The 24,216-nt window shown below is 63.2% G+C and overlaps 1 protein-coding gene across 1 annotated transcript in view; it reads right to left on the bottom strand.

The window, feature by feature from the left end:
* Window positions 1-18,333, bottom strand: part of FOXO6 (forkhead box O6) — a gene marked incomplete at both ends in the record, with an annotated part of 34,451 nt that extends 16,118 nt beyond the window's left edge. The window contains one exon of the mRNA XM_084274439.1: window positions 17,896-18,333. Within this exon, the coding sequence (XP_084130565.1) occupies window positions 17,896-18,333 (438 nt within the window). The remainder of the gene's footprint in view (window positions 1-17,895) is intronic.
* Between the last annotated feature and the right edge of the window lie 5,883 nt (window positions 18,334-24,216).

Raw genomic sequence — 24,216 nt, 5'->3', positions numbered from 1 at the left:
TGGGGAGGCAGGGAAACTCTGCCCGAGGTGTTCGGGATGCCATCGCTGTTGCCAGGGAAACGGCGGGTGACATCCCGCAGGTAAGCGAGGGTGGGGAAGCTGGGGGGGAGGGATGGGGGGGGTGGGGGGGCAGCGACACACCTCGGCATCATCTGCCTTCTGCTGCTGCAAGGGGGTCCCTGCACTGTACTGGATGGGTCATGTCCTGGGGGAGGGGGCAATGGGGTCTGCCCCCTCCTTGCCACCATCCCCAGGGCACTAGTGGGGTGATGGTGAGGAGGCTTTTCCCTTGGGGACATTGCCACCCTGCCTGGAGCAGGGCTGGTGGCAATCAGAGAGAGGAACTGCTGCCCCCCAGCCCCACTGCCTGTGACAGCCCCACCACTGGCACCTCCTTGTCCCCCCACTGCCATGCCCAGGGACACACTCCCTGCCTGCAGCTCCCCAGCATCAGCCCTCTCCAGTGCTCTGCCAGGGCCCTGGCAGTGCTCCCACCCCAGGGAGGGGGAGTGTTGCTCCCCAGCAGCACCCTGGAGTTGCCTTTGGATTAATCACCATCTCTGCTTTTCCCTCCAAGGGCTCAGAAACACCAGGGATGCCCCAACATTTCCCCCAGTGCCCCAAACTTCCCCAGCTGTAAATCTCAGCTGGGCACCCTCCCCAGGGATGCACCATTACCCTGGGCAGGGTGCCCCCCCACCCCACCCCCTCAAGCCCTATTCCATCACACAGGGTGGCAGGGAAGCCTCAGCCATAGCCCATCATTGTGGTCTCTGGGCTGCACGTGCACGCACACTGGCTGAAGCAGTGAGCAGGGATGCTTCCAGACCAGATATAAACCCAACAGGACCAGGGGTCATGATTCACGATGTGGGGGGGAGGCTGCTGGGGATGGGGGGGTGGATGCCCAGCAGCCTCCCCCTGCCCCAGCATCGCTCTGAAAATGAATCAGCAGCCGCACGCAGCCGGCGCAGGGACAGACACACCTGGGAAGGGAGCAGGGTCCCCTCTGGGATGCTGCAGAGCAACAGGAACATAACAACCCCGCTCCTGCCCATCTCAGAGGAGTTTGCCACCCGAGGCAGAGCACTTTTACTGGTAATGGCAAAAATTACATCAGCCAGAGCCTGCCCAAGCAGCCGGTCCCGGTGCCGCTGGAGGGAGGAGCTGGATCCACCCCAGCCCACTCTGCACAGAGCTGTGGGTGCTGTGAGGGGCTGGGTGGGCCCCTCCTGCCAGTGGGACGCTGAGGTGGCTGGGGTTGCTCTGTCAGGCCATGCAGCATCCTCGGGGCTGCTGTTCAGTGCTTCTCTGGAGTGACAGACTCTGAAAACCTGCCCTGCCCCATGGTGATGCTGTGAGCTGCTGAGCTCAGCACCCCAGGACCCTCCTTGGGTCCACTCTGCCAGTGGGGTCTTGTCTCTCAGTTGGAGGAATCAGCCACTGGGAAACAAAGCACAAAAAGGTGTCCAGGGTCAGCAAGGAGGGATCACAAAATCTTCACCAAAGGGAAGGAAGAACTGGTGTCCAAACCACCAGGAACCAATCAGCCCCGGATCACGGGGTGCAATGCCCTGTGCCTCAGCCACAGGGGGTTGAACCCCATCCACAGCCTTCCCAGTCCTCAGTTTTAAGATCTTCCTGGGATGGGGAAGGGGCCACAGTAGGGTTGGGGTGCAGTGCCAGGGAGGAGGATGGAGGATGCTGGGGCACAGGCAGGAGGTGTGGAAGCAACGGGAAGCCACATGTCACTGCAGGCAGGCAGCTGCTCCCAGTTCCTGTCACCTGAACACCTACCCTGAGGGGTCTGAGCCCCCAGGGTCACACCTCGATACCTCCTAACCGGGGGGTGACACCCCACAGCAGCTCCATGGGGTCCCCAGGCCGTGGGGGTCATGCCAACATGGGTACGACCCCATGCCCAGCACTCCAGCCCTCCCAGAAGAGGTTGCAGGGGGCACACGGGACACCCCCGCTGCTGTCAGGGCTGTTTCCCCGGGGTGGGGGCGCTGGGGGGGGGGGGGGAAGCTGGCAGCCCTTCAGACAGCCGCCCTCCCCACAGGGCCCCCACCCAGCTCCCACGCGCTGCCGGCTTCGTGACACTGAGCGGTAATTGAATTAGACGCTGCAGCCTGGGCAGCGCAGCCTGCAAACCATCCTCGAATTCCTGGGCACGGCGCCTGCTCCCTGTCTGCGAGCCAGTCCCAGCCCTCCCCCAGCCCCATCGCCTCCTCCTCCTCCTCCTCCGGCGCTGACCCAGAACCCAAGAGCCTCTGACATCCCCCCCCCCCCCGCCTTCTTGCGAGCTGCTGGGACGTGGGGAGGGGGTGTCTGGCCGTTCTCAGCGCAGCTCATGACACAGATGGTTGACCCCGGCGAGCGATGCAGCCGCAGGGTGCAGCACCCAGGGGGGAATCCCACACACCCCCCCACACACACACACACCCCACAAGGCCCCAACCCGCTGGGGTCAGCTGTGCGGCAGCGGCGGGCGAGCCAGCCCGTCCCCGCGCCAGCTTCCTCCGCTACAGAATGTACCGAGGGCCCCGGCGGCCCCAGCCAGGGACACGATGTGCTCCCCGCTCCAGGCCCTGTTTTTCCTGGCCGGGCTCCTGCTCCGCTGGCGGCGGGATGGCCAAGCGCTGTCACTCAATGAGGCTTTTGTTCGCTCCCGGCTTGCCTCCCTTCACACCTCCATCCAAACCCCGCTTCGGCCCCTCCGTGCACCCTCCAGACCCGGCTGTGACTATCCCCGGCCTCTCCCATGGCTCGCTGGCTTTTTCCTTCCCCATGAGTGAAGCCAGGGCTGGCAGCAGAGGCAAAGCCATCCGTCCTGCTGGCAGGGCAGCCTGGCATCTCTGGCAGCACCGAGTACCCACCCCAGCACCATCCCCCAGGAGGGAGGAGGATGCTGTGGCTCTGCTGCCCAGGGTCTCATCCTGCTCTGGGCACAGCCCCGTGGTTAACAGACCCATCCATACCTCGCCCACATGCTGTGCACAGCCCTGGGAAGGTGTCCCCTGGCAGGGCTCAGCACCACACTGGCCCCATCACTCCCCACACCAAACAGCACTGCTCCCCCCCCGGGACCCCCGAGGACCTTTGTCCCTGCTGCTGCAATGGGGATCAGGGTGGGGGTGTGGGGAAGGGGCTCAGCACCCTGGAGTGGCTCAGCTTCCCCACCTGCTAACATCTCCCACAGTAAAGGCATAGTAATACCCCCCTCCCCCCTGCCCCAAACCTGCCATACACCATTTAGCCCCACAGACCCTGGCTACCCTGCACTGCTTGCTCTCCTGCCCCCCCCCCCTTCCAGCCAGTTCCATATCTGGGATGACTGACCCAAATTTGCTTTTCCTCTGTGGAAAATAGCTCCTCAACCAGGCAAAGACTGCCCAGCTGAGTCAAAACCCTGTTCCCCACACCCCAAACCTTTGCTGACCCTAAAAGCCATCCCCACACCCACCAGCTCAGCACAGGGGTCCCAGTGCTGTGCATACTGGGAATGGGTACAGACAAGCATCAGGATAAATCCCAGGCACAGGGGCAGCTGGGCATGAGGCTGAACCTGCCCTACAGACCCACGCTGTGGGTTGGGATCAATAGGAACTGCATCCCTAAGGGCATCCCCACACATGCCACCCCACCTCCCTGGCCCTTGAAGGGTGTGCTCAGCACCCAGGGCTCGGGGAAGAGGGGGGGGGAGAGGCAGAAAGGACTCGCTCACCCGAGCAGAGCCGGGTCCTTGTCACCCCCCAAAATCCCACTGGGTCTGGCTGCCAGTGGTACGTCCCCACACCCACCCTGTCCCCACACCCACCCTGGCACGTGGCTCAGCACTGGCAGCCAGGCTGGAAGCCCACAGATCTGCAGAGCTGGGGAGCCATCAGCCACGCAGCTACCCCCCCATGCTGGCACCACCAGACCCCCACCCCTGCACCCTGACATCATGGCAATCACCCAGCAACGCTCCCTCCATCCCTCCCATCTCCAGCCACACACTGGGAACAGCCAAACCTGCTCCCACCCCCAGGCACCCCTCAGCATCCCCCGGATTAAGCCTGTTGGCATCGCCCCTGTAACCCCAATCCCCTGGTTTTGCCCCACTCATTTTTGGGGCTGCTTTCCTCCACGGCAGCGGGAGGGGGAGCTCCTGGGGGTCTTTCCTGCATCCGTCTGGCAGCTAAGCCCCTGTCGCCACGGGGGCATTAGCACCAGAACTGCAGGGAGCTCCCCAGAGAGAAGTAAGTGGATCAAAGGGTTTTAGCAGCAGACGGCTCCCAGACAGATCTGGATCGTCTTCAAGGCGGCCACTTGCGGCTACAAATGCACTTTCTGCCTGCAGCTCCCCAGCCAAAAGTTTCACACCGGCTTCAGTGCGTTTAACCCCTCGCTGCTCCCAGCAGTGCAGGTGCTGGGGGCCAGGGGCCTTTGGCCCTGCAGCCAGACCCTGGTTGGATGGGGTTTAGACACCCCCCACCACCACCACCCTGGGGGTAAATCCAGCCCTGTAGAAATGGCTGGAGGGATCAGGGTGCTGTTAACAGAGACATCTCCCCTGCTAAAAGATGGGGTGTCTGAAGCCAGGCTCACCCCAGCATCCCTGGCACTGTGACATGGAGGAAACTGAGGCACAGAGCGTGGGGAGCGGCAGGGAGGATGGCAACGGGTACCCATGCGTGCCACCCACACCTCTATCCCCTGCCAGTGTCACCTCCCAACGCTGGCAGTGGGTGGCAGGTGACACCCCTCTGTCCCACCCCACTGCCCCAACTCAGCCTGCCCCTCTCACCCCCTTTATGGCACCCCCAAAGCTGGGGGAGGGAGGGGCTTTGTTGGAGTAATGCTGCCATGAATTATTCAGAGCAGGATGATAATTACAGGAGCCCCCCCAGTTCTGCTCGCTCTCCACAGGCAGGAGCAGGATTTGTGCTGAGGGGGCAGGGAGAGGGGTCCCAGGGACTGAGGCCATCACTGGCCCCATCCCTTGGGGCTGTGCCACCATGGGGGTGCCCCAGAGAGGCAGGAAGGGACCCTGGGCCAGCTGAGCAGTTCTTGTCTGAGGGGGGCCCTGCTCTGGACCCCCACAGCTGGGTACCTTGCTGGTTAAACTGGGAGCTTTGGGGAGCCAGGCCACTGCCAGAACTGCCCACTCCATGTCTCCTCTTGCTGCCACACAGCAGTCACAACACCCCACACTGCCCAGCCCTGCACCCCACACTGCATAGTCCCTCTGTACCCCAGATCTCCCAGTACTGCACCCCAGACTCCCCACAGCCCCACCTGTCCCCATCTCACTCCTCCATCCCAGTGATGGGCTCTCCCCCATCCTCCAAGCCCCACGCAGGCATGGAGCCATGTCAGGACAGGCCCAGAGGTGCCTGCCAGGACCTCGCCGTGCATCCCAGGGGTACCCCCACATCCCCCTACACCAGGCCCCCTCCTCCAAACCCACAGCCACCGCTGTGAGCCCAACATGGGGCTGCCTCAGCCATAAACCCTCCAGCCTCGCAGCTGGCTCGGGGGTCTGGCAGGCAGCCTCCCCTACAGCCGCTCCTTGGCTGGCGTGCTCAGGCTCTGGGATGGAGGAAAAACAAGAGGGGGTCAGCCAAAAAATACACAGGGAGGGTGAGCGGATCCCACCGCCGGGATCCCAGCGCTGCCTGGCTGTGAATGGGGCGGGGGAAACCTCGGCCAGATGGTCCCGGCATGTGGGAGGACACCTGAGGACACGCTGATGGAGCCAGGGATGCTGTGCTGGTACCCATGCCCGGTGCCAGCCACCAGCTGGGGCAAGGGGGACACACACGTGCCCCGCGGTGCTGTGCCGGTGGCAGCGGGGAGGCGGCTCGACCACCTCTGAGCAAGCATCTCCCAGCATAGGGCACAAGGAAGGGGCCGTCCTGCCGCTCCAGAGGGGCCTGAGGGGGGGTCACCTCCTCGCCCCATCCCCGGGGTGAGCCAGACCCCACAGCATGGCTGGGTTAGCCCCCCAGCCTGGTGTCTGACACACCCAGCTGGCATTTTCTCCTGGCTCTGCGGGCTGCCTGTGTTTGCCACGCTGCTGTCAGCACAGAGCAGTTCCGCAGGCTTGGCAGAGCGCGGTGGGAAGGCTGGGTAAGCCAGAGCGCTAACCCCCAACACCCAGCCCACCGGCATGGGCAAGGACACAGAGGTTGTGCCAGGACCCCCAGCCCCTCACAGCAGAGGGTGGTCCCCAAGGGTTGTCAGCACACCCCCCCAGACCCGTGGCAACACACAGGCCAACTGCTGGTGTGCCATGGGGTGAGGGGGCACATGCTCTGCGGCCATACCCCATAACCCACAGGGCACAGAGAGGTCAGGCAGGCAGAGCCTAGCTCACTGGGGCTGACAGACATTGTCACCCACGTGCAGTGGCCCCGGAAGATGGAGCATCCCAATGCCCTGGGTGCACTAAGCCAACTGGGAATCCCACCCGAGGGCAGGCGGTGGTGCCCCAGGCATGATGCCATGGTGCAGGTCTCACTGAGGATGTGATGTGTGGGGCAGAGGGCAGGGGGCCAGCAGCTGTGGGCAGAGCCAAGCCTGTGGTGTGAGGACACCCTCCTGCCCGCAGCCGCCCAGCCTGCACCTCCTTCATGCCCAGGGTAGCAGGGAGGACACGGTGGGTAGGAGAGCTCCAGGTATAGAGTGGGCTGGGAGGGGGTAGGAGGGCAGTGGGGTATGGGGTGTCCAGCAATCACAGTGGGGGTTCTGGGTGGGCGAGTTCAGGGTGTGGGGTGCACAGGGGGGGTTACAGGTACAGGGTACACAGCAGGGGTGGGTATGGGCTTGCAATAAGCAGTGTCTGGGTGGGAGTCTGGGCAATACAGGGTTTGGGGGTGCAGGGTGTAAGGTACAGGGTGTGCAGTGTCTGGGTATTAGATTGGGGGGTGCAGGGTGCAGGTTTTGGGGTGCAGGGTGAGGGGCTGCAGGGAGCTGCATACCGACTCGGGACCCTGTGTGCCTCGGGCTGACATTCCTGCTACTCCCACCTACACCCAGCAGCCACCCCACACCCCAGCAGCCGCCCCACACCCCAGCAGCCAACCCACACCCCAGCCTCCCCACTCCTCCTTGCCGCTCCCCGGGGCCGTGGCTGACCAGGCGTGCCCCAGCCCTGCCCGGACAGGCTGCGCTCCCCCTGCCAACCATGCCGGCTGCGTGCCAAGCCTGGCACAGCTCCCCGCTGTGTTTGCGCCCGTCCCAGCACCGTGCGTGGAGCCTGGGCACGTCTCAAGCTGCCTGGCATCATGCCCCCCCAGCCCTTGCCCCATCCCCATCTGTCTGCCTGCCCCTGCTCTCCAGGGCTGCCCACGGGGCAGGTGCCCAGTCCCGCTGTGCGCCGGAGCCCTGCGGGCAGCTGCTGGAAAGTGAGGGATGCTGGGGATGACTGCAAAGATGAGGTGGGATGCGGGGCCAGCACGGCACTGGGTGGGTGATGACTGGTCCCTGTGCGTGGGCAGAGGTACTGCTCAGCCTCTGCACCAGAACGAAGGGCATCACAGGGAGGAAACCCAGCATCCTCCATCCCACAGCCTGGTTCCCCCAGTCCAGGGACCTGCCGCAAAAGGCATCAGCTGGGAGCTACCATCACGCTTCTGGTGTTTGTCTTAAAGGCACCAAATCCAGTGGGTAGCAGAGCAGTCCTACAGCCCCCATCACATCACACCCCATCCCAGGCAGCCCAGCCCCTGCCTTTCCCCCACGCACAAGTCATGCTCTGCCGACATGCACACGCGTTCACCGCCCAGCATCCCACAAGAAACCCAACAGCCAGGACCTGCAATTAATACCTGTGATAGAATAGAGCTGATTATAATAATTGGCACAATAATTGCATTACGGCTAGGGAAGGGTGTAAGCAGAAGGCCCTGCAAAAGAGACTCTTTGTCTTTGCTTTTTTGTTTTCTCTTCAGCTCGCAGGTAATAGCCAGGAATGGGCAAACCCTCTTTTAATGGACTCTTAATAATGCTGTAATTTCCCTTTGCAGAGAAAGTTTTCCAAACAGTCAAAGATTCAAAACAAAGCAATGATTGTTCCTATTAGCATTAAATTCTACTCTGGGAGAGAGAATAAATCAAGCAAGGGGATTCAATTCAAAACAGAACTATAAAAAATCCAATAATGATTTTTTAATATTAATAAGAAAAATATATTGTTATGCACCCTTAGCATTTAAACTTCTAATCCAATCAGCGCAAAGTGCAGAGATAAATCACAGCCGCAGAGGAGAAGGGAACAACCATCAAAGCAGGCAGCAATAAAATGCTGTCTTACATCCCTGGGACAGGCAGAGGTTTGACAGTCTCAAAAAGAAAAAAAAAAGAAAAGAAAAGAAAAAGAAGCCAAAATTTATGAGCCTGTCGCTCCACAAGCTTGTTAATTCCTTCCCTGCATCCCCGCACGCACGCTGCACCCGCGGCAGGGAGGGTGTGAGGGCCGGCTGCTGGCTGGGCAAGCTGCAGGCAGGAGGGGACAGCAGGCACCCCACTGCCCAAACCCATTGGCACAGGGTTGCTGGGCACCTGCTCTTCTCCCTCCTGCCTAAACCTGCTCCCTGCTGCTGCTGGCCCTGGGATGTGCTGCACAGCCCCTGGGCCTTGCAGGGGAAGGAGCCAGCGGGATGGCTGCTGGAGGAGGTGCTGAGCGTGGTCCCAAGCAAGCTGGGCTCCCAGGCACTGTTCTGAGCATGGAGCCCAGCAGCATGGTCCTGATCTCCCCACTTCCCCATCCTTAGAGGCTGCACTGGGCATTCCCGACCCCCCCTGCTGCCACACACACCCGGGGCAGGCTCCAGGGATGCTCACAATCCCTCAGCACACACTGGCGCAGTGCCCACTCCCACCAACACTGACAGACACCAGTGTGGGGCAGGTGGTACCCACACAGCCCCCCAGGGCCGCTCTGCTCCCCATCCCCACAGGCAGAGGGATGGTGGGCAGCCCTGCCCATCGCACCGTTCCCCACAGCCGGGGCAGCGAAGCGCCAGGCGGCAACATCAGCCACGGAGCTGATGCCCCGCTGGGCTCGGAGATGCTGCATCCCCCCCCCCTCCCCAGGCTTTGCCAGGGTCACAGTCTAGGAATGATCCCAATAAGGCTCCCCCACAGCTCTCACCCCCACGGCTCCCACCGTGCCATCCTTGTTGAACTCATTACAGATAATGGCCCCACAATTCAGCGCTGCCGCAGCCGGCCTATTCCCCCTGATTTATCGGCTCCAGCAGCCGATGCGCTGCCACAGGGGCCAGCGAGGAGCCCGGGTGAGCAGCGACATGCCAGGAACCATGGTCAGCGGCTCTCAGCTCCCCTCACATCCCCCTGAACCCCCCAAACCCCAGCGCTCCCCCGTAAACAGCTACGTCCAAGGAGAGGGAAATGCCGAACCACGGCAGCGGGAAGGGGGAGAAGCAGCGAAGCACCTGCAGCTGGCGGTCCCAGCCATGCGACGGCCGAGGACAAAAGACATCTCAGCCGTGCGGGGAGTTCCCAGCTGTCTGGCAAACTGCTGACGCCACGAACCAGGGCGAGAGGGCATTTGGGGACAGGGGGACGGACACGCTGCTCCTGCTCAGGAGCGCCCCAGGGCTTCGTTCCTGCCGGCTCCCAGCCACTGAGCTCCTGGGGGAGGATGATGGGGAGGGGGGGCGAAAGATTAATTACAGCTATTACAGGTCCAAACCTGACGTGCTGGGGAGTGTTTCTGCTCCACTTTGGCTTTGCATAGTCTGGGCAGAGGGTTGGGGAGCAGGTGCCAGGCTCATCCATCCCTGTGCTCCCCAGCTTGGCACTGCCTGGGTCCCACACAGCCAGTGACAGTCTACCTCAGGGTGGCAAAGCAGCCCCCCAAGAGCATTGGGCACCCAGGCCCTCCTGGCGCTTTGCAATATGTTCTATGGAGAAAAACAAAACCAAACCCCAAACCAGACTTTTGGGCTCCCCAGCTGCCAAGAGCTGGGGCTAAAGTGGCCACGCAGTCCTTGGCATGGGCCCTCCACCACAGGGATGCCCAGCAGCCCTTGGAGGGCCAAACCTGCATCCCACCATCCTAACATGCCCTGCCATCCCTGGCTGCTGGAGGAGATGCCAGCAGTCCCCAGGGCAGCACAGCCACCAGCACATGGAGCCACGGCTGGAAAGTGCTTGGGGACTGCGGTGCCGCCACTCACAGCATCCCTAGGCTTTCCCACCAGGCTCTGAGCAGGATCCAGCACCCTGGTACGCAGCACCCACCCCCAGCACCATCCCTCAGGGACCTTGGCAGTGCCCAGGCTGGGTAGGAGCTGGCGCAGCCCCGCGAACGCCCGTCTCCTCCATAGCCCAGGGCTGGCCCCTGCTGCAGCCTCCTCCCAATCCCACAGGAGAGGAGCCAGACTCCCTGGGAGACACAAAGGCTGCCCCGGGGAGGGCGAGGGTGTCTGGCAGCGCCAGGCTGCCCAACCGTGGGGCCATGGGCAAGGGGACGCATCCTCCAGGGTGGCAGCCTGTCTGCAATTACAGCTTGGCATGTCTGCTCCGGAGCGTCCCCAGGCTGGCACCCAGCCAGGTGGCAGGCAGCTCCAAACAACCCTCGCCTTTCTTCTCCCTCTTGGGGTTGGCTTTTTTTTTTTTTTCTTTGTTTTTTTGGGTTTTGGTTTTGCTTTTTGCTTTTTTTTTAGCCCCCCCACCCCCTCCACCCCCTTCCCAGCAAATCAAAGGTGGCTGCTCACAGCCCCAGCTCCAGCTCCCAACCGCCTGCCAAGCCATGGCTGAGCCTTCAGAAGCAGCCAGCCCCTGTGGTACCCTTCTCACAGCAAGGCCACGCTGTGCCCCCCATCCCCTGGGGCAGGGGGGATGCTGCCCCCAGCCCATGCTCTCAGGAGGGCAGTGTGGCTGCACCAATCAACCCAAGGCGCATCCACGGCCCCTTTGCACGTCTGGTTGCAGCGTGGGGGTGTGAAGTGCACGTGGGAGCGCACGTGGCCAGCCCAGCGCACGTGCACACCCTGCACCCTACATGCACTCACATGGGCGTGCAAGGGAAGGCGTGCAAACTCAGACGTGCATGGATGGGAGGTGGATGCCCTGTGGCATCACTGCCCACAGCTCTCTGTGCTCTGCACAGCCCCACGGGCAGGCACAGGCCAGGGTTTGAATGCACCAGGGAGACCAGGCAGCAGAGCTGAGGCCAATGTGCCCATCCTGGCATCCTCCTGTGTGTGCTCGTTGCCAGCACCTGGGGCTGGCTGGGAAACCTCATTTTCCTGGGGACAGAAGAGGGAGCAGGGCTGTATCCCTGCTGCATCCTTGGCTTGGTGGGAACAAGGCGGTGGAGGTGGCAGGGGTGGTTATCACCCCTAGTACACATGCCCAGGGGCCAGTGGGCAGCGAAGCCTGGGAGCCTGGCACAGTCACGACCACTCCTACCCTGGCACTGGGGTGCTGGGGAAGGGAAGGATCAGGCCCCTCCAGAAAAATCAGGCACTGGTATTGCAGACCCCAACATCACCCCATCCTGCTGCTAATCACCTGGGAGCCACATCCCCCGCTGCCCCCAGCCCACAGGACAGCCAGCAGTCCTGGGGTAGGCTGGACCCCCCCTCAACTCCCCAGCTAACAGTAACAGCCAACAGCTCAGGATGTTCTGGGATGCTGGAGCATCCTTGCAGGGAGGGAAGGGACCCGCCTGCTTTGGGGGTCCCCACGCTCTTTCCCAGCACCGGCTGCTGCCTCCTCCTCCTCCCTGCAGCGGGTGAAAGCCAGCTTTGTGCTGGGGCTTTCAGTTCTCCTGGCTGGCGCCCGGCCAAGGCACCACATAATAAAGAACAGATGCTGTCCAAAACGAGCTTCAGCGGCAGACAGGCGAGCCTCTCCCCGTGTCCTTCCGTAACCCAAAGTGCCTTTCACCTCAGCACTAATCAGGCACCTTCAGCAGGAGAGAGAAGCCGATGGGATGTGTCGGGCTAATTAGAAGTAATGGGGGTAGGGAGAGCCGAGCCCACCGCTGGTGGGTGTGGGAGGGCACGGGGGTGGGGGGGAGGCAGCTGCTTCCCTACACGGAGGGCCAGGGTGCAGTGGGGTGGCAAGGCAAGGGGGAGACCCCCTACCCAGCTCCAGAGCATCGCCACAGGACACTCAAGGGCACAACAGCAGCGGAGCTGGGGGTGGACCCTGCTTGGGGTGAACCCTGGGGATGGTGGGGACAACCTGAGGCTGGACCCCACTCCAGCAGCAGGCAGGGGAAATCCATCCCCATCCCACGTGCTCCCTCTGCAAGGACACGGTGGTGACAGGGGTCTAACCCTGCTCCCCAAGCCCAGGGGACCTCAGACCACTGGCAGCATCCTGGTGAGGACCCCACTGGGAAGGGAAACCAGGCCAAGGAGCTCCAGCTTACTCCCACAGGGACCCAGGCGTTGGGGATGGACGGAGAGAACACGGGGCTGCAGAGCACTTTTCTAGTCCGCAGGATCTTAACTGTAGTTTATATTCCAGCGGTTATTAAAAATAAAGGGGGGGAGCGTGGGGGGGGGGGAAGCTAAGAGCAGAGCAAGCTGTTCATTTGGAGCCTTTCCCTTGGGTTTAATAAAGCCCCACTCACTGCTGTAGTATCATTTTTATGCTATCATAAAGCCAGACCATTTAGCAGGTTTGTGTTACTTCAGCAGTTAGCGCTGCATGAAAAGAGATTCCAGAGGAAAGGAGGGGGGGGAAAAAAAATTAGAAGGAAGATGAAAACCTCCAAAAGGATAGAGAAAAATGAGGCAGGAAGGAGGAGAGGAGCCTGGGGGATCCCTCATGGCCGTGCCGCCAGCAGCACCAGAGCGTATCACAGCAGCTCAGGGGGGAACGAGTGGGTTCCTCCATTGCTGTATGAAGGCAAGGAGTCCCCTAATCCATGTCTGTGATGCTGAAGGGGCAGGTACCCCAGCCCTGGATCCTGGAGAGACCCCACCTGTTCCATGGGAAAGGGTTGAGGGGTCCCCTCTCGTTGGGAGGATGCCCAGGGCATCATGCCCGTGGGGATGGGAGAGCTGGGGCAGCTTCTTGCTGGGAGGAAGCAGAAGGGTTTCCCCAGGCAAAGTCCCACTCAGCCCCTGGGACAGCCGGGCTCTCCCTGCCCCTCTGCTCCCAGCCACGGGCAGCTCCCCGGGGAGCATCAGGCTCTCCATGCTGCTGGAAAAATCTCCATATATGGAGAGGATGGGGATACGTGAGCTGAGCCGAGCCAGAACCACCCCAACTGCAGCCCTGACCGGGCAGCCCCCATACCTGTCCCTGTACCCCCGGGCTGTGCCCACCACCGAGCCCCCCAGGCTGGGTGGGACTCACATTGCTCATCCCAGTGCAGACAGGAGCGAGCCCGCTGTGTGCTCCTGGAGACACGTCACCCCCAGAGCCACGTCACCCCCAGAGCCACGTCACCTCCAGAGCCACGTCACCTCCAGAGCCACGTCACCCCAACCTCCCCATAAGCCCACCCCCCCCTTCACCACTCTGCCACCCCCCATGGCACCACTCACTGCTTCATGGCACTCGTGCCACCCTCTGCAAGGGGACACTCGTCTCCACTTGTTTCGAGCCTCTGCAGCCCCATGGGGCAATGTCCCAGGCAGATACATGAGACCCGCCATGAGAGGGCTTGGGCAGGGGGTGGCATCAGCAACAGAGCACGCAGAGCCAGGAGCAGCTCCTCTAAAGGATGCTCTTGCCATGCCTGCACAGCTCCTGGTGGGGTGGAGCTCCCCCCACTAGCAGGAATGGGGCCATCCCTGGGGGTCTCCATGCCCAGCAGGGAGGTGAACAACCCCATTACACTCTAAACCCTTGGGCAGCACTCAGACTCCACACCCATCCAAAACCCCTTTCCACCCTTCTTTCTCCTGAATTCATTTCCACCCTGCCCTGTGCTTGGAGAAGGGGTGGCAGGTCTCTGCATGGCATCCCCCAGCCCTGAGCACACAGCGCTCCCAGCTCCATGGACCCAGCAGACCCCCCCCCATCACTACACCACCGACTCAGTGATATAAAGGAGGAGGAGGTGTAGGGGAGGGCTGGGAAATTAAGGTTTTCAGCGCTGTCAGAGCTGCATCAAACAGGCATCCACCAGCTGATTGCTTGATTGTTATATTTTGGATGTCAAACTGGAGCAAGCAGGAACCTTTAAAATGCATCAGTGCCGCTGCCTTTTTGACGGAGGGTGTTGGTTTCCCATTAACAAGTGGAGAGCGTGAGCTGGAGCAGAAAACTTCAAGCGCTTTGGAATTGATAAAATAACAACTCCCTAATTAAGCAGATCTGTCAGTCAAGGGGCGCGATGCTGCCCTGCATGGGGAAGCAGCGGCGGCTCCCGCTGCACGAGCCCACTGCACCATCCCAGCCCACTGCAGCACGGGGAGCACTGGGGGAGGTACAGCTCAGGGGGACAGCAGCTGGAGCATCCCAGGGTCCCCGTGAGACAGAGAGGTTGTGCTGGCCCTGATGTTGAGCGTGGCTGAGGTGTGGAGATGCTGTGCCTCAGTTTACCTCACGATAAAGCCATGTAATGCAGCACAGAGGTTTGGGGTGGGGAGGTTGGGGAGGGAGAAAGGCCTGACCCCAAAGGCACCCCAAAAGCACACCATCCCTTCTCCTCCAAGAGACAACCAACCAGCCTGGGGAACGTATCCCTGACACACATCAGACACCACGGCCAGGCACAGGGGCAGCATCCCCATGGCCAGCTGGATGCAGGGTGGGGATCTGCAGGGCAGGGGGGTTGGAGAAGTCCTGCCAGACCAGCAGTAGCCCAGTGCCCCATGTGCATGTGGTGCCCACGACCCATGGGGCGACCAGACCTCTGCCAGCCCACTCCCCCGGGAAACAGGGAGGCTGTGAAGGACCTAATTAAAGGAGCAGCCCATTACCCCAGACCCCCCTCTGGCACCGCTGTGCTGGGTAATGAAACGCTTTAAATCCACCATGGTTCTCCCAGGCCTGTGGCAGGAGGGACACGGCGTCTCCAGGGGCTCTTTAATAAGCCGCCAGCAGCTCGTTACTACAGAATTGACTGCCCAGCACTCCGGGCGCTCCCATGGCACTGGGAGCTGCCAGCCTGCCCCAGGGAGGGATGTGCACAGGGGCAACCCCGGGTTTAACCCTTGCTGTGCCGGTGTCCAACAAGACCACCAAGCAGAGGGGGTCTCTGCATGCTGCCACTCGCCCCAGGGCTGCTGTCAGCCCTCACACCATCCATCCCAGATGGGAGTTGGCACTGGCAGCATCAGGACAGGCCCCAGGGTACCCTGCCCAGCCCAGGGACTTTCTCTGGGCAGCCCTCATCCCTCCCACCAGCCTTGCGACCAGACGAGCGCTGGGCTAGGATGCTTAAGCCATGATGCCAAATGGGGGGCAAGGGGAGCTGCCAGGGGGGAGCAGGCAGCAGCAGCACAGCCTGGCAGCAGAGCCACTTGCCCACAGTCTCAGCAGCAAGAGCCAGTGGCACCGCTCTGACCCTGAGACAGGCTGGGAATGTGCAGCCCAGCCCATCCCAGGGCGTACCCAGGCAAGCCCACCCAAGAAAGCATCCCTGCAAATGCTTTTTTGTGCCCAACAGCAGCTGGACCCCAAGCCTGTCCTCCCCCCAACACACCACAAAGCTCCCAGGGATGCAGCCCCCTCAGGAATGCCACCAAACCCCACGGTGGGTGCCAGGGCTCTGTTGTGTGCAGCCCAAGCAGTGCTGGTACAGGGATACAGGCCAGGGATCATTTCCACCCCAGGGAACAGGGGATCCCAGGAAGGTGGGAGGGGGCGAGGGACAGGGTTGAACCACCCGTGTTGCTCCTGTGGAGGTTCTGCCTGGAGGTGTTGGTCCTGTGGTGGCCCTGGGACTCACCAGGGAGCTCAGGGTGACAGCTGACACAGGGAAAGGCCACTCCTGCTTTCCAGCCAAGGGTCACCTCTGCCAGAAGCGATGCAGGCAGGCAACACCACTGCCACAGCCTGTCCTCACCCAGGGGCCAAAAGCTGGTGCTGGCACAGGGGATGGGAAGCCTGTGCTACCCTGTACACCCACACAGCCACCCTCACGCGTTGCCACTGTCCCCTGCACACACCCTGGCACACACAGAGAGGACACGGGTCGCTCGTCCATCCCATCCCTGCCATGGGTGGATCAAACCCCAGCACCTGCCTGTGACAAGGATGTCTGCTGGCCCCACCATTCCCAGCTGGGGTCTGTCCCACCCAGGGAGGGGTTTTGCTAAATGGCTTTGCTGCTGGGAGACACGAGCATCCCCCTTCCCCACTCCTGCCCAGCCATGGCTGGGCACACAAACTTGCTCACAGTGTCCCTTCACCCTCATTCCACAGGCTGCCCCTCAGTGACATCTGGCTGGGGGGGGTCCCCAGGTACCACACGTGTACCCCATGCACGTTAACACACAAGGCTGTCCGGGAATCCTTTCCCTCCTCATCCCAACCCTCCCAGTCACCAGTCCAGAGCCTCGGCACAGCTCCCCATCATGTCCCCAGACCCCATCAGTGCATGTCCCCCCCTCTGTCCCCAATGGGTACAAGTCTTGGGGGGGGCCCTTCTCCCCGAGCACGCACCTAGGGCCAGTGGCCCCCACACTAACGCTGCCCCTGCAGCCCCTGACACCCACCCCCAGTGAATCCCCACACCAGGGGGGACACCAGCTGCCCCCTTCTCACCCACCACGAGCAGGGCAAAGCACAGAGGATGCCCAGTCCAGAGCAACACCAACTCCCACTGCCTCGCCACAGGTGCCAGACAGACAGACAGACAGACAGACTCTGGCCTCCCTGCCCCTAAAGAGCCCCGTTTCCAACCAAAGAGGACCCCTCCCAGGCCGGCCAGGTCCGGCCACCTCCGCCGGAGCCGGGACACGCCGCGCCGTGCCCTCGGGCTGGCGTTAGAGCCCCCCGAAGCCTCGTTACACACTAATCACATCGGAGGTGACAGGGCTTAGGGGAGGGCTTAAGAGAAACCGTCTCCTTTTTACTGACACCATCTGGACACAGGCGACGTGTCCCCTTCCCAGCGCCAGCCGGAGAGACCGGTGTGCCCCCCGCCCCGCCCCGGCACCCCCCGTGCCCTCGCCCGGCACCGGGATGGTGGGTTCGACGCGGCTCCAGCCGACACCGAGGGAGATGGGGGGCGGCTCCCCGCCCCAGGGGTTTCTAACAAGCCGGCGGTGCCAGCCCGGAGCGGAGCCGGGGATGGGGGGGGTGTGTGGTCTCTGTGTGACCCCCCGGGAGGGGGAAGCGGCCCCGGGGAAGGCGGGGGCTGAGGCGGGGGAGACTTACTGGGTAAAAGTATGCCTTTTTCCCCAGAACTGGATAAAAGCCAGCCCGGAGACACCTGTTTGGGGACAGCCCCCCCCCCCCCCCTCCCCCTCCGGGTGTCCTCCCGGGCACGCCGCCGGCACTCGGGGACGGGGGTAACGCCGGGATGCCCGGGGGCTGGGATGTGCAGGGATGCGGCGGAGGGGTCGTCATTCACCATTCCCCGGCGCTCCGGCCGCGACCACCTTCCCTGGCGCCATCCCCCTGTCCCCACCTCCCCGGGGAGGATGGCGGCACGGCGCTCCGGCTCTGCCGAGCCACCCAGCCGCAAGCCAGCGGGTGACCCGGGGACAAGATCGCCCCGCTCCTAACGCGCAACGCCGCGGGGCACCGGCTCTCCCCCAAAACTTGACCGAGCCCCCCTCCCTCTACCTATAAAGACAGCGGGGATCCCCTCAGCCAGGGGCAAGCTCCGGCTGCCCCGGGGGAAGCACCTCAGCTCCGGCGCGTCTTTGCGAGCAGGGGGAAGAGGAGAGGGGAGGGGGGGGAAAGTTGCACTGGGGGTCGGGGCAGGGGGGTGGGGGGGGGGGGGGTGCCAGGTACCTTCCATCCGGCGGAGCTGTTACTGTCTCCTTTATCCTTAAAGTAAGGGACGTATCGCACCATCCAGTCGTAGATCTGCGAGAGGGTGAGGCGCTTCTCCGGCGAGCTCTCGATGGCTTTGGTGATGAGGTCGGCGTAGGAGAGGTTGCCCCAGGCGTTCCTCCGGGAGGTCTTGGCCTTGCGGAGCTGCCCGACGTCCGCGCCGGGGGGCGGCAGGGAGGCGGCGGCGGCGGTTCTGCGCTCCGCCGGGGCCGCCGCGTTCTCGGCTCCCTCCCCGCCGCCGGCCGCCAGCGCCGGGGGTCCTCCCGCCGCGCCCCCATCCTCCTCCTCCGCCGCGAAGTCGGGGTGGGGGAGAGGCCAAGTGCAGGACCGGGGCCGGCTCTGCGGCTCGAAATCCGGGTCGATCTCCACCTGATGCGCCTGAAGCTTTTCTTCCATGGTCCCCTTCCCCGCCGTTGCCCTCCTCTCCCGCCCCAAAAACCCCCTCCCCGGAGTTACGGTCGCGGCTTCCACCCAAAAAAAGGGAAAAAAAAAAAAAAAAAAGGAAAAAATATAGAAAATAAAAAAACACACACAAAAAAATACCCCCCAAAATCCCTACCCACAACAAAAACCCCCAAAAACACGGGAAGGAGAGGAGTGCGAAGAAGGGCTCCAAGCTCGGACGGAGCGGGAGAAGGGAAGGAGGAGCCGCTCCGTGCGCCCGGGTCCTGGCGGGGCGCAGGCGGCGGGGGTGCAGCCCCAAGTCCGGCGGAGCTCTTAGCAGGCGGCTCTGCCCGGCTCCGCGCCGGGAAACGGGAGGCTAACGGGAGAGACGAGCCGGGGGGGATGCTGCATATTCATCGGTCGCCTCTCCGGCCCCGGGCGAGACGGGAGGGGGGGGGGGGGGTTGGTTTTTGGTTTGGTTTTCGGTTTTTGGTTTGTTTTTTGTTTGTTTTTTTTGTTTGTTTTTTTTTACCAGCCGCGGAGCTCCGGAGTCGTTCCCGGCACAATAGGCAGCGGGGCGGCTGCGGGCGGGCAGGGCGCGGGGGCTGCAGCATCCATCGGCGGAGGCTGCACCGGGCTGGCGGCGCGGTCAGGCAGCAACAGATGAACCGGAGCGACCGGCGGCGGGTGGCATCCTCGGCCGGGGGGGACCGGCGTACTCCGGAGCCGGGCGGCGGGGCACCTGGGCGGGGAGAAGCGGGATGGAAGTGGAGGGTTGGGGGGGGGGGGGTTGGGGGGGGGGGGTGGGGGGGCGGGAAGAGCCTTTGGCACGGCGGACGCGCAGCTTTTCCTCCCCCCCCCCGGGAGCGGCTCGGGGCCGCGGCGGGCGGCCCAGCGCTAAGTCCGGCGGCGCGGCGGAGCCATGCTGGCGGGCGGCACGCACCTGACAGCGCCGGGCGAGGGCGGCGGCGGCGGCGGCGGGCGGGCGGCGGGCGGCTCCCCGCCCCTACGCCCCCCCGCTCCGTTTCAGCGGCCGCGCACCTGCCCCCCGCCGCCGCCGCCGCCGCCGCGCTGCCGCCACGGCGCGGGCGGGCCACATGCTGGGACGGCCGCCGTTCGCTCGGTCCCTCGCTCGGTCCTTCGCTCGGTCCTTCCTTCCTTCCCTCCCTCCGCCGTGCCCGTCCCCGAATGCGGGCGCCGCCGTGACACAGGGGGAGGGCCCGGAGGGGCGGGAGGAGGGCGGGGGAGGGGAGTGCCCCAGCGCCGCACGGGGCAGCGGCGGGGCGGGGCGGAGCGGAGCGGAGAGCCCCGGCACCGCTTCCCCCCCCTACCCCACCCGCCTCCCCCTCTCCCACCCCGGGCCGCGGGCCGCGGACCCCCGGCGGCGGTGGCGGCCCCACGTGCGCCCCGGGCGCCCCCCATTGTTGCCCCGAGCCGCCGCCGCCGCCTGATTGGCGGGAGCAGCCGGCGGACACGCCCCCCCCGCCCGCCTATTGGCGCGGCGCCGGCGGGACGCTCCGCTGAGGGGAGGGGGTGGTGGGGGGAGCGGGACCACCCCGCCGGTGACGTCAGGGGTGCCGGCCGCATCCGCGCGTCACCCCGGGCAACGCCGCCGCCGCCGCCGCGGCCGGGCGAGGGACCCGCCGCTCTGCTCCCCGGTACCGCCTCCGCGCCCGCCCGCGCGGCCGGGGAGACCCCCGCCGGCGGCCCCGCCCCCAGCCGCGCAGCCCCGCCCCGGGCCCGCAGCCCCGCCGCCCGCCCCCGCACCCCCGGGCCCGCTCCCTGGCACGTCCCGCAGCTCGGGCTCCGCGCGGGGCCGGGGCCGCCCCGGCGATGTCATCAGCGGGGTACGAGGTGGCAGCGAGGTCAGACCCGCGAAGCCCGCCCAGCGCTGGGGGGGGTCGCCTGCTGCCTGACCATCGCCCCCCCCCAACACCACCACACCCCCCATCACTCCGCGCCGGGCTGGCGAGGCCGGAGGGCGGCTCGTTGGAGCCCCCCCTGCCCGCCCACACCCGCCCCCCCTGCCACACTCCTCTCACCCTGCCCGGACCCTGCCTGCACTCACCTCCCCGCCTGCACCACCCTAGGGCAGACCCCTCCTCACGCACCCTCCGGCCCCTGCACCCACCGGAGACGTGAGTGTCGGCAGCAGCTGTGTGGGTCCCCCCCGGCCCCCGATCCTCCACACACGCAGACCGTCTCCCCAGCATCCCCAGGAACCGGTGTCCCTGCCCGCCCCACACTCCCTGCTCTGGCTGTCCCCAAGGCAGACCCAGCCCTGCACACCCGCCGTGCCTCGCGGGCCCCGGGGACACAGTCACCGAGCACCGTGGGGTGCTCCGGGGCTTTGCCACCCTGGCTGCCACCAGCCGTGACAGTTGTTAATGCCACAGTCGCCTGCGATGCTTTTCCCGCAGCCCCATCCCTTGTCCAAGGGGACGGGCTAAGGTTACCCAAGCAACTACCAAGCTGATGGTTCCAGCCCTGAAAGTGCTTGGCCTGACAGCTCTAATAATATAATAAAGTAGAATATAATCTAATTAATATAATATAATATAATATAATATAATATAATATAATATAATATAATATAATATAATATAATATAAAAAAAACAATATACAGGAGGGACCTGACAAGTGCTCTGTTTCACACGCCCTGTGAGCGGTTGTGGTGGCTGCATATGCCCCAGCTGCCCCTGGAGACACAGCCCTTGTGCTCCCCCAGCCCCTGCCACACAGTCGGGGACCTGCTGGCCAAGCCCCACACCTCCTGGTCCTGCTGGTCCCAGAGGGCTGAGCCAGACTCACACCACCTGCAGCCACACGGGACAGACCTGCTCCCAATCCCCCCCTGACCCTGCAGACCCCGGGGTGGAGGCAGCCTTTGCATCTCCCTGTGCTGCCCAAAAGCACTTCTCCTTGGATCTATCCCAAATTTCCCTGATTTACACCCACAGTCTCCTTCCCCTCCTCCAAGGGTTCAGAGGCAGGATCATTCCCTCCGTTCCTCGGGAGCCCAGCAGTGTTTCTTCCCTTTATTCATCAAAACACTCCCACATTTCTCATCCACTCTTCCAGCCTTGTTTTTCCAGCCCCCAGTGCCCAGCTGGGCAGGAGGGTCCCAGCCTGCCCAGCCCTTCCAGCGCTGCTCCCATGGGTGCCTCTGCCTGCCCAGTGCCATTCGGTTTCTCCACAGAATCACAGAATCCCAGACTGGTCTGGGTTGGAAGGGACCCCAAGGATCACAGAACTCCAACCCCCTGCCACAGGCAGGGACACCAACCTCCAGGCCTGGAGCTACACAAGGTTGCCCAGGGCCCCATCCAACCTGGCCTTGAACACCCCCAGGGATGGGGCACCCACCCCCTCTCTGGGCAGCCTGTTCCAGCCCCTCACCACTCTCTCTGGAAAGAACTTCCCCCCAATATCTCATCTAACCCTTCCCTCCTTCAGCTTCACTCCATCCCCCTTGTCCTGCCATTATCCACCCTTTAACAAGCTGATTCCCCTCCTGTTCCTCTGCTCCCTTCAGGGACGGGAAGGCTGCAATGAGGTCCCCCCACAGCCTTCTCTTCTCCAGGCTGAACCAGCTCAGAGAGGCTGAGGGAGCTGGGCTGGTTCAGCCTGGAGAAGAGAAGGCTGCGGGGGGACCTCCAGTGCAGCAGGTGCCTCTCCCTGTGATCACCCTGAGCTGCCTCATCCCTTGGGATGGGCTCAGACTGCTCTGCCAGCCCAGCCCAGCGCTTCACCATTGCTGCAGAAACGTGCTGGTCTCTCGCTGCCTCAGTTTCCCCAGTGTTTCCCCTTGCAGACAGGGCTGGATGGCTGCTGGAGGTGGAGGTGACAGGCAGGGGTTGGATGGCTTTGTGTCTCCTTCCACCTAAAAGCAACCAAAGCTGCCTGGTACTCCCATCCCTGCCTTGCCCAGGGCTTCATCCCTGTCCTCCTGGCTCAGGGTGCAGAGCAGGTTTCTGGGCACACATGGCCCCAGCCAGGGCACACGCAGGTCTGGGGTGCACAGAGGAGGGTGTTCAGCCCTCCAACCTGCAACAGCAGCACAAGGCTGGATTCCAGCATCACCTTCCCAAGCACCTGGTTAATTATCACTTAACCGCCTGGCACCAGGCAGGAGCACCTCTATTAAGCCAGCTGCACGCTGCCACCATCCCTGTTAAGCAGCAGGGCCTGCTGCTCACCCATAGCTTTATGTGAGAGGCAGTCTGGAGAGCAGACCTGGGGCACACTGAGCTGCCTCACCTCCCCTTCACACCTCAGGGTGCCACTGGTCCCAGCTGCCCAACCCCAGGGGCCCGCAGGGGTGGGCTGTGGGGTGAACACTGTGTGTCCAGAGATGTTTGTTACTCAAGACCCTCCCACACCTCTAGCCCTGTTTTTTCCAGGGGCCAGACTAAGCACCAGAGTGGTGGGTGTGGGGGTGAAGAGCAGAGCAGGGCCCAGCTGGGTGGCAACAGCAGCAGGGAGGGGGTGTGATGGGGGTGGTTGGGAGCTCCAGACATACATCCCTCTCCAACTGCCATCCCACAGCCAGTACAGCCATCATCTGCTGCAGCTCCACACTCTGCCCTTTCCCTGCCTGCTTCCAGCAGAGCCCAGGCACAGGCATCCCATGGGGTGCAGTGCTGCCCTCCCCTCTTCCCTGCTGGCCAGGAAATGGAGCTCCTCCAACCCCTGGGCTCTGGGACATGAGCCAGTTTGTTCTTGATGATGATGCTGATGCTCAGCACCTTGGGAGAGGGAAGGAAGGGGTGCCTTACATGAATGTGACCAGCTCCAGGTGCCCAGCACCTCCAAGGTGGGAAGAATGAGGCTTGACAAGGAAAACTGGGAGCTCACTGGGGATGGAGTCAACAGGACCAGCTCAGATGCATCCTTCCACACGTGTGTGAGCAGCTTCTTGCAAGGGAGGGTGGCAGCGAGGGGGCTGCAGCTGCCCAGCCAGAGAACTGCACCCTGGAAAGCACCATGGTGCCCACATCAGAGGAAGGATGCTCTAGTGCCTTGGCTGCTGCAAGTCCCCTGCAAAACGGACCTGAAAGGTCTCTGAATAATCTGAATGGGACCTCTGGCAAGCACTGTGCCAAGCCCCACAGCACCAGCTCCCCAAGGCAAACCCTCCTTGTGAAGGGGGAATCGAGGCAGCAGGGTTTGGGCAGAGCTGGGGGAGGAAATACCCATGAAGAGAAGGCATGAAGGGAGAGGGGCCAGTTGTGGGATGAGGAAGAGGAGTAAGAGGAGGAGGGCTGCTGTCCCAGACATGTGCTCGCCAACAGGATCCCAGTCAGGGGCAGTCTGAGCTCCTGCTGCACCTTGGGGCAGAGCCAACGCTTGGTGCCCTTGCCCAGTGCTGGCATCACCTTCTGTCCCACTGTCCCAGCAGGACCTCCATCTGTCCTGATCCAGGATGATTCCCACACCATCCCATGCAGACCCTGTCTGCCCTCTTCTCATCACCAAAGATTTACACCTGAGGGTTGTTTCGAAGCCCCCAGTTCCTTCACCATCCCTGCCAGGGGGGTTCCCATCAGCTCCAGGGTCCAGAGCAGAGCCCCACGCGTGGTGATGGAGCTGTGGGAGGTGGCATGGGAGCTGAGGGGGGAGCCGAGGAGGGACCATGCTGGGCAGTGCCCCACTAGAAGGCAGATGGGGATGTCTGCCCACGCAAAAAAACACCAGCAGGCTCCAGGGACTGCATTTGTGACCGATTTGTCCTGCTGCCAAGGAAAAATCCAGCTTTCAGCACCACAACCGAGGGCACCCGGCTGCAAGGACGCTGCCTTGGCACCACGGTCCAGCTAGGTGAGAGGAGAGCAAGAGACAGCGGGGAGAGAGGAGCATCTCAACTCTGCCCATCTCAGCCTGCAGCCCATCA

The sequence above is a fragment of the Gallinula chloropus genome (assembly GCF_964237585.1).
Source record: "Gallinula chloropus genome assembly, chromosome: 22".
Classification (NCBI taxonomy): domain Eukaryota; kingdom Metazoa; phylum Chordata; class Aves; order Gruiformes; family Rallidae; genus Gallinula; species Gallinula chloropus.
Note: the sequence above shows the minus strand (reverse complement) of the source record. Positions and strands in the feature narration are given on the sequence as shown.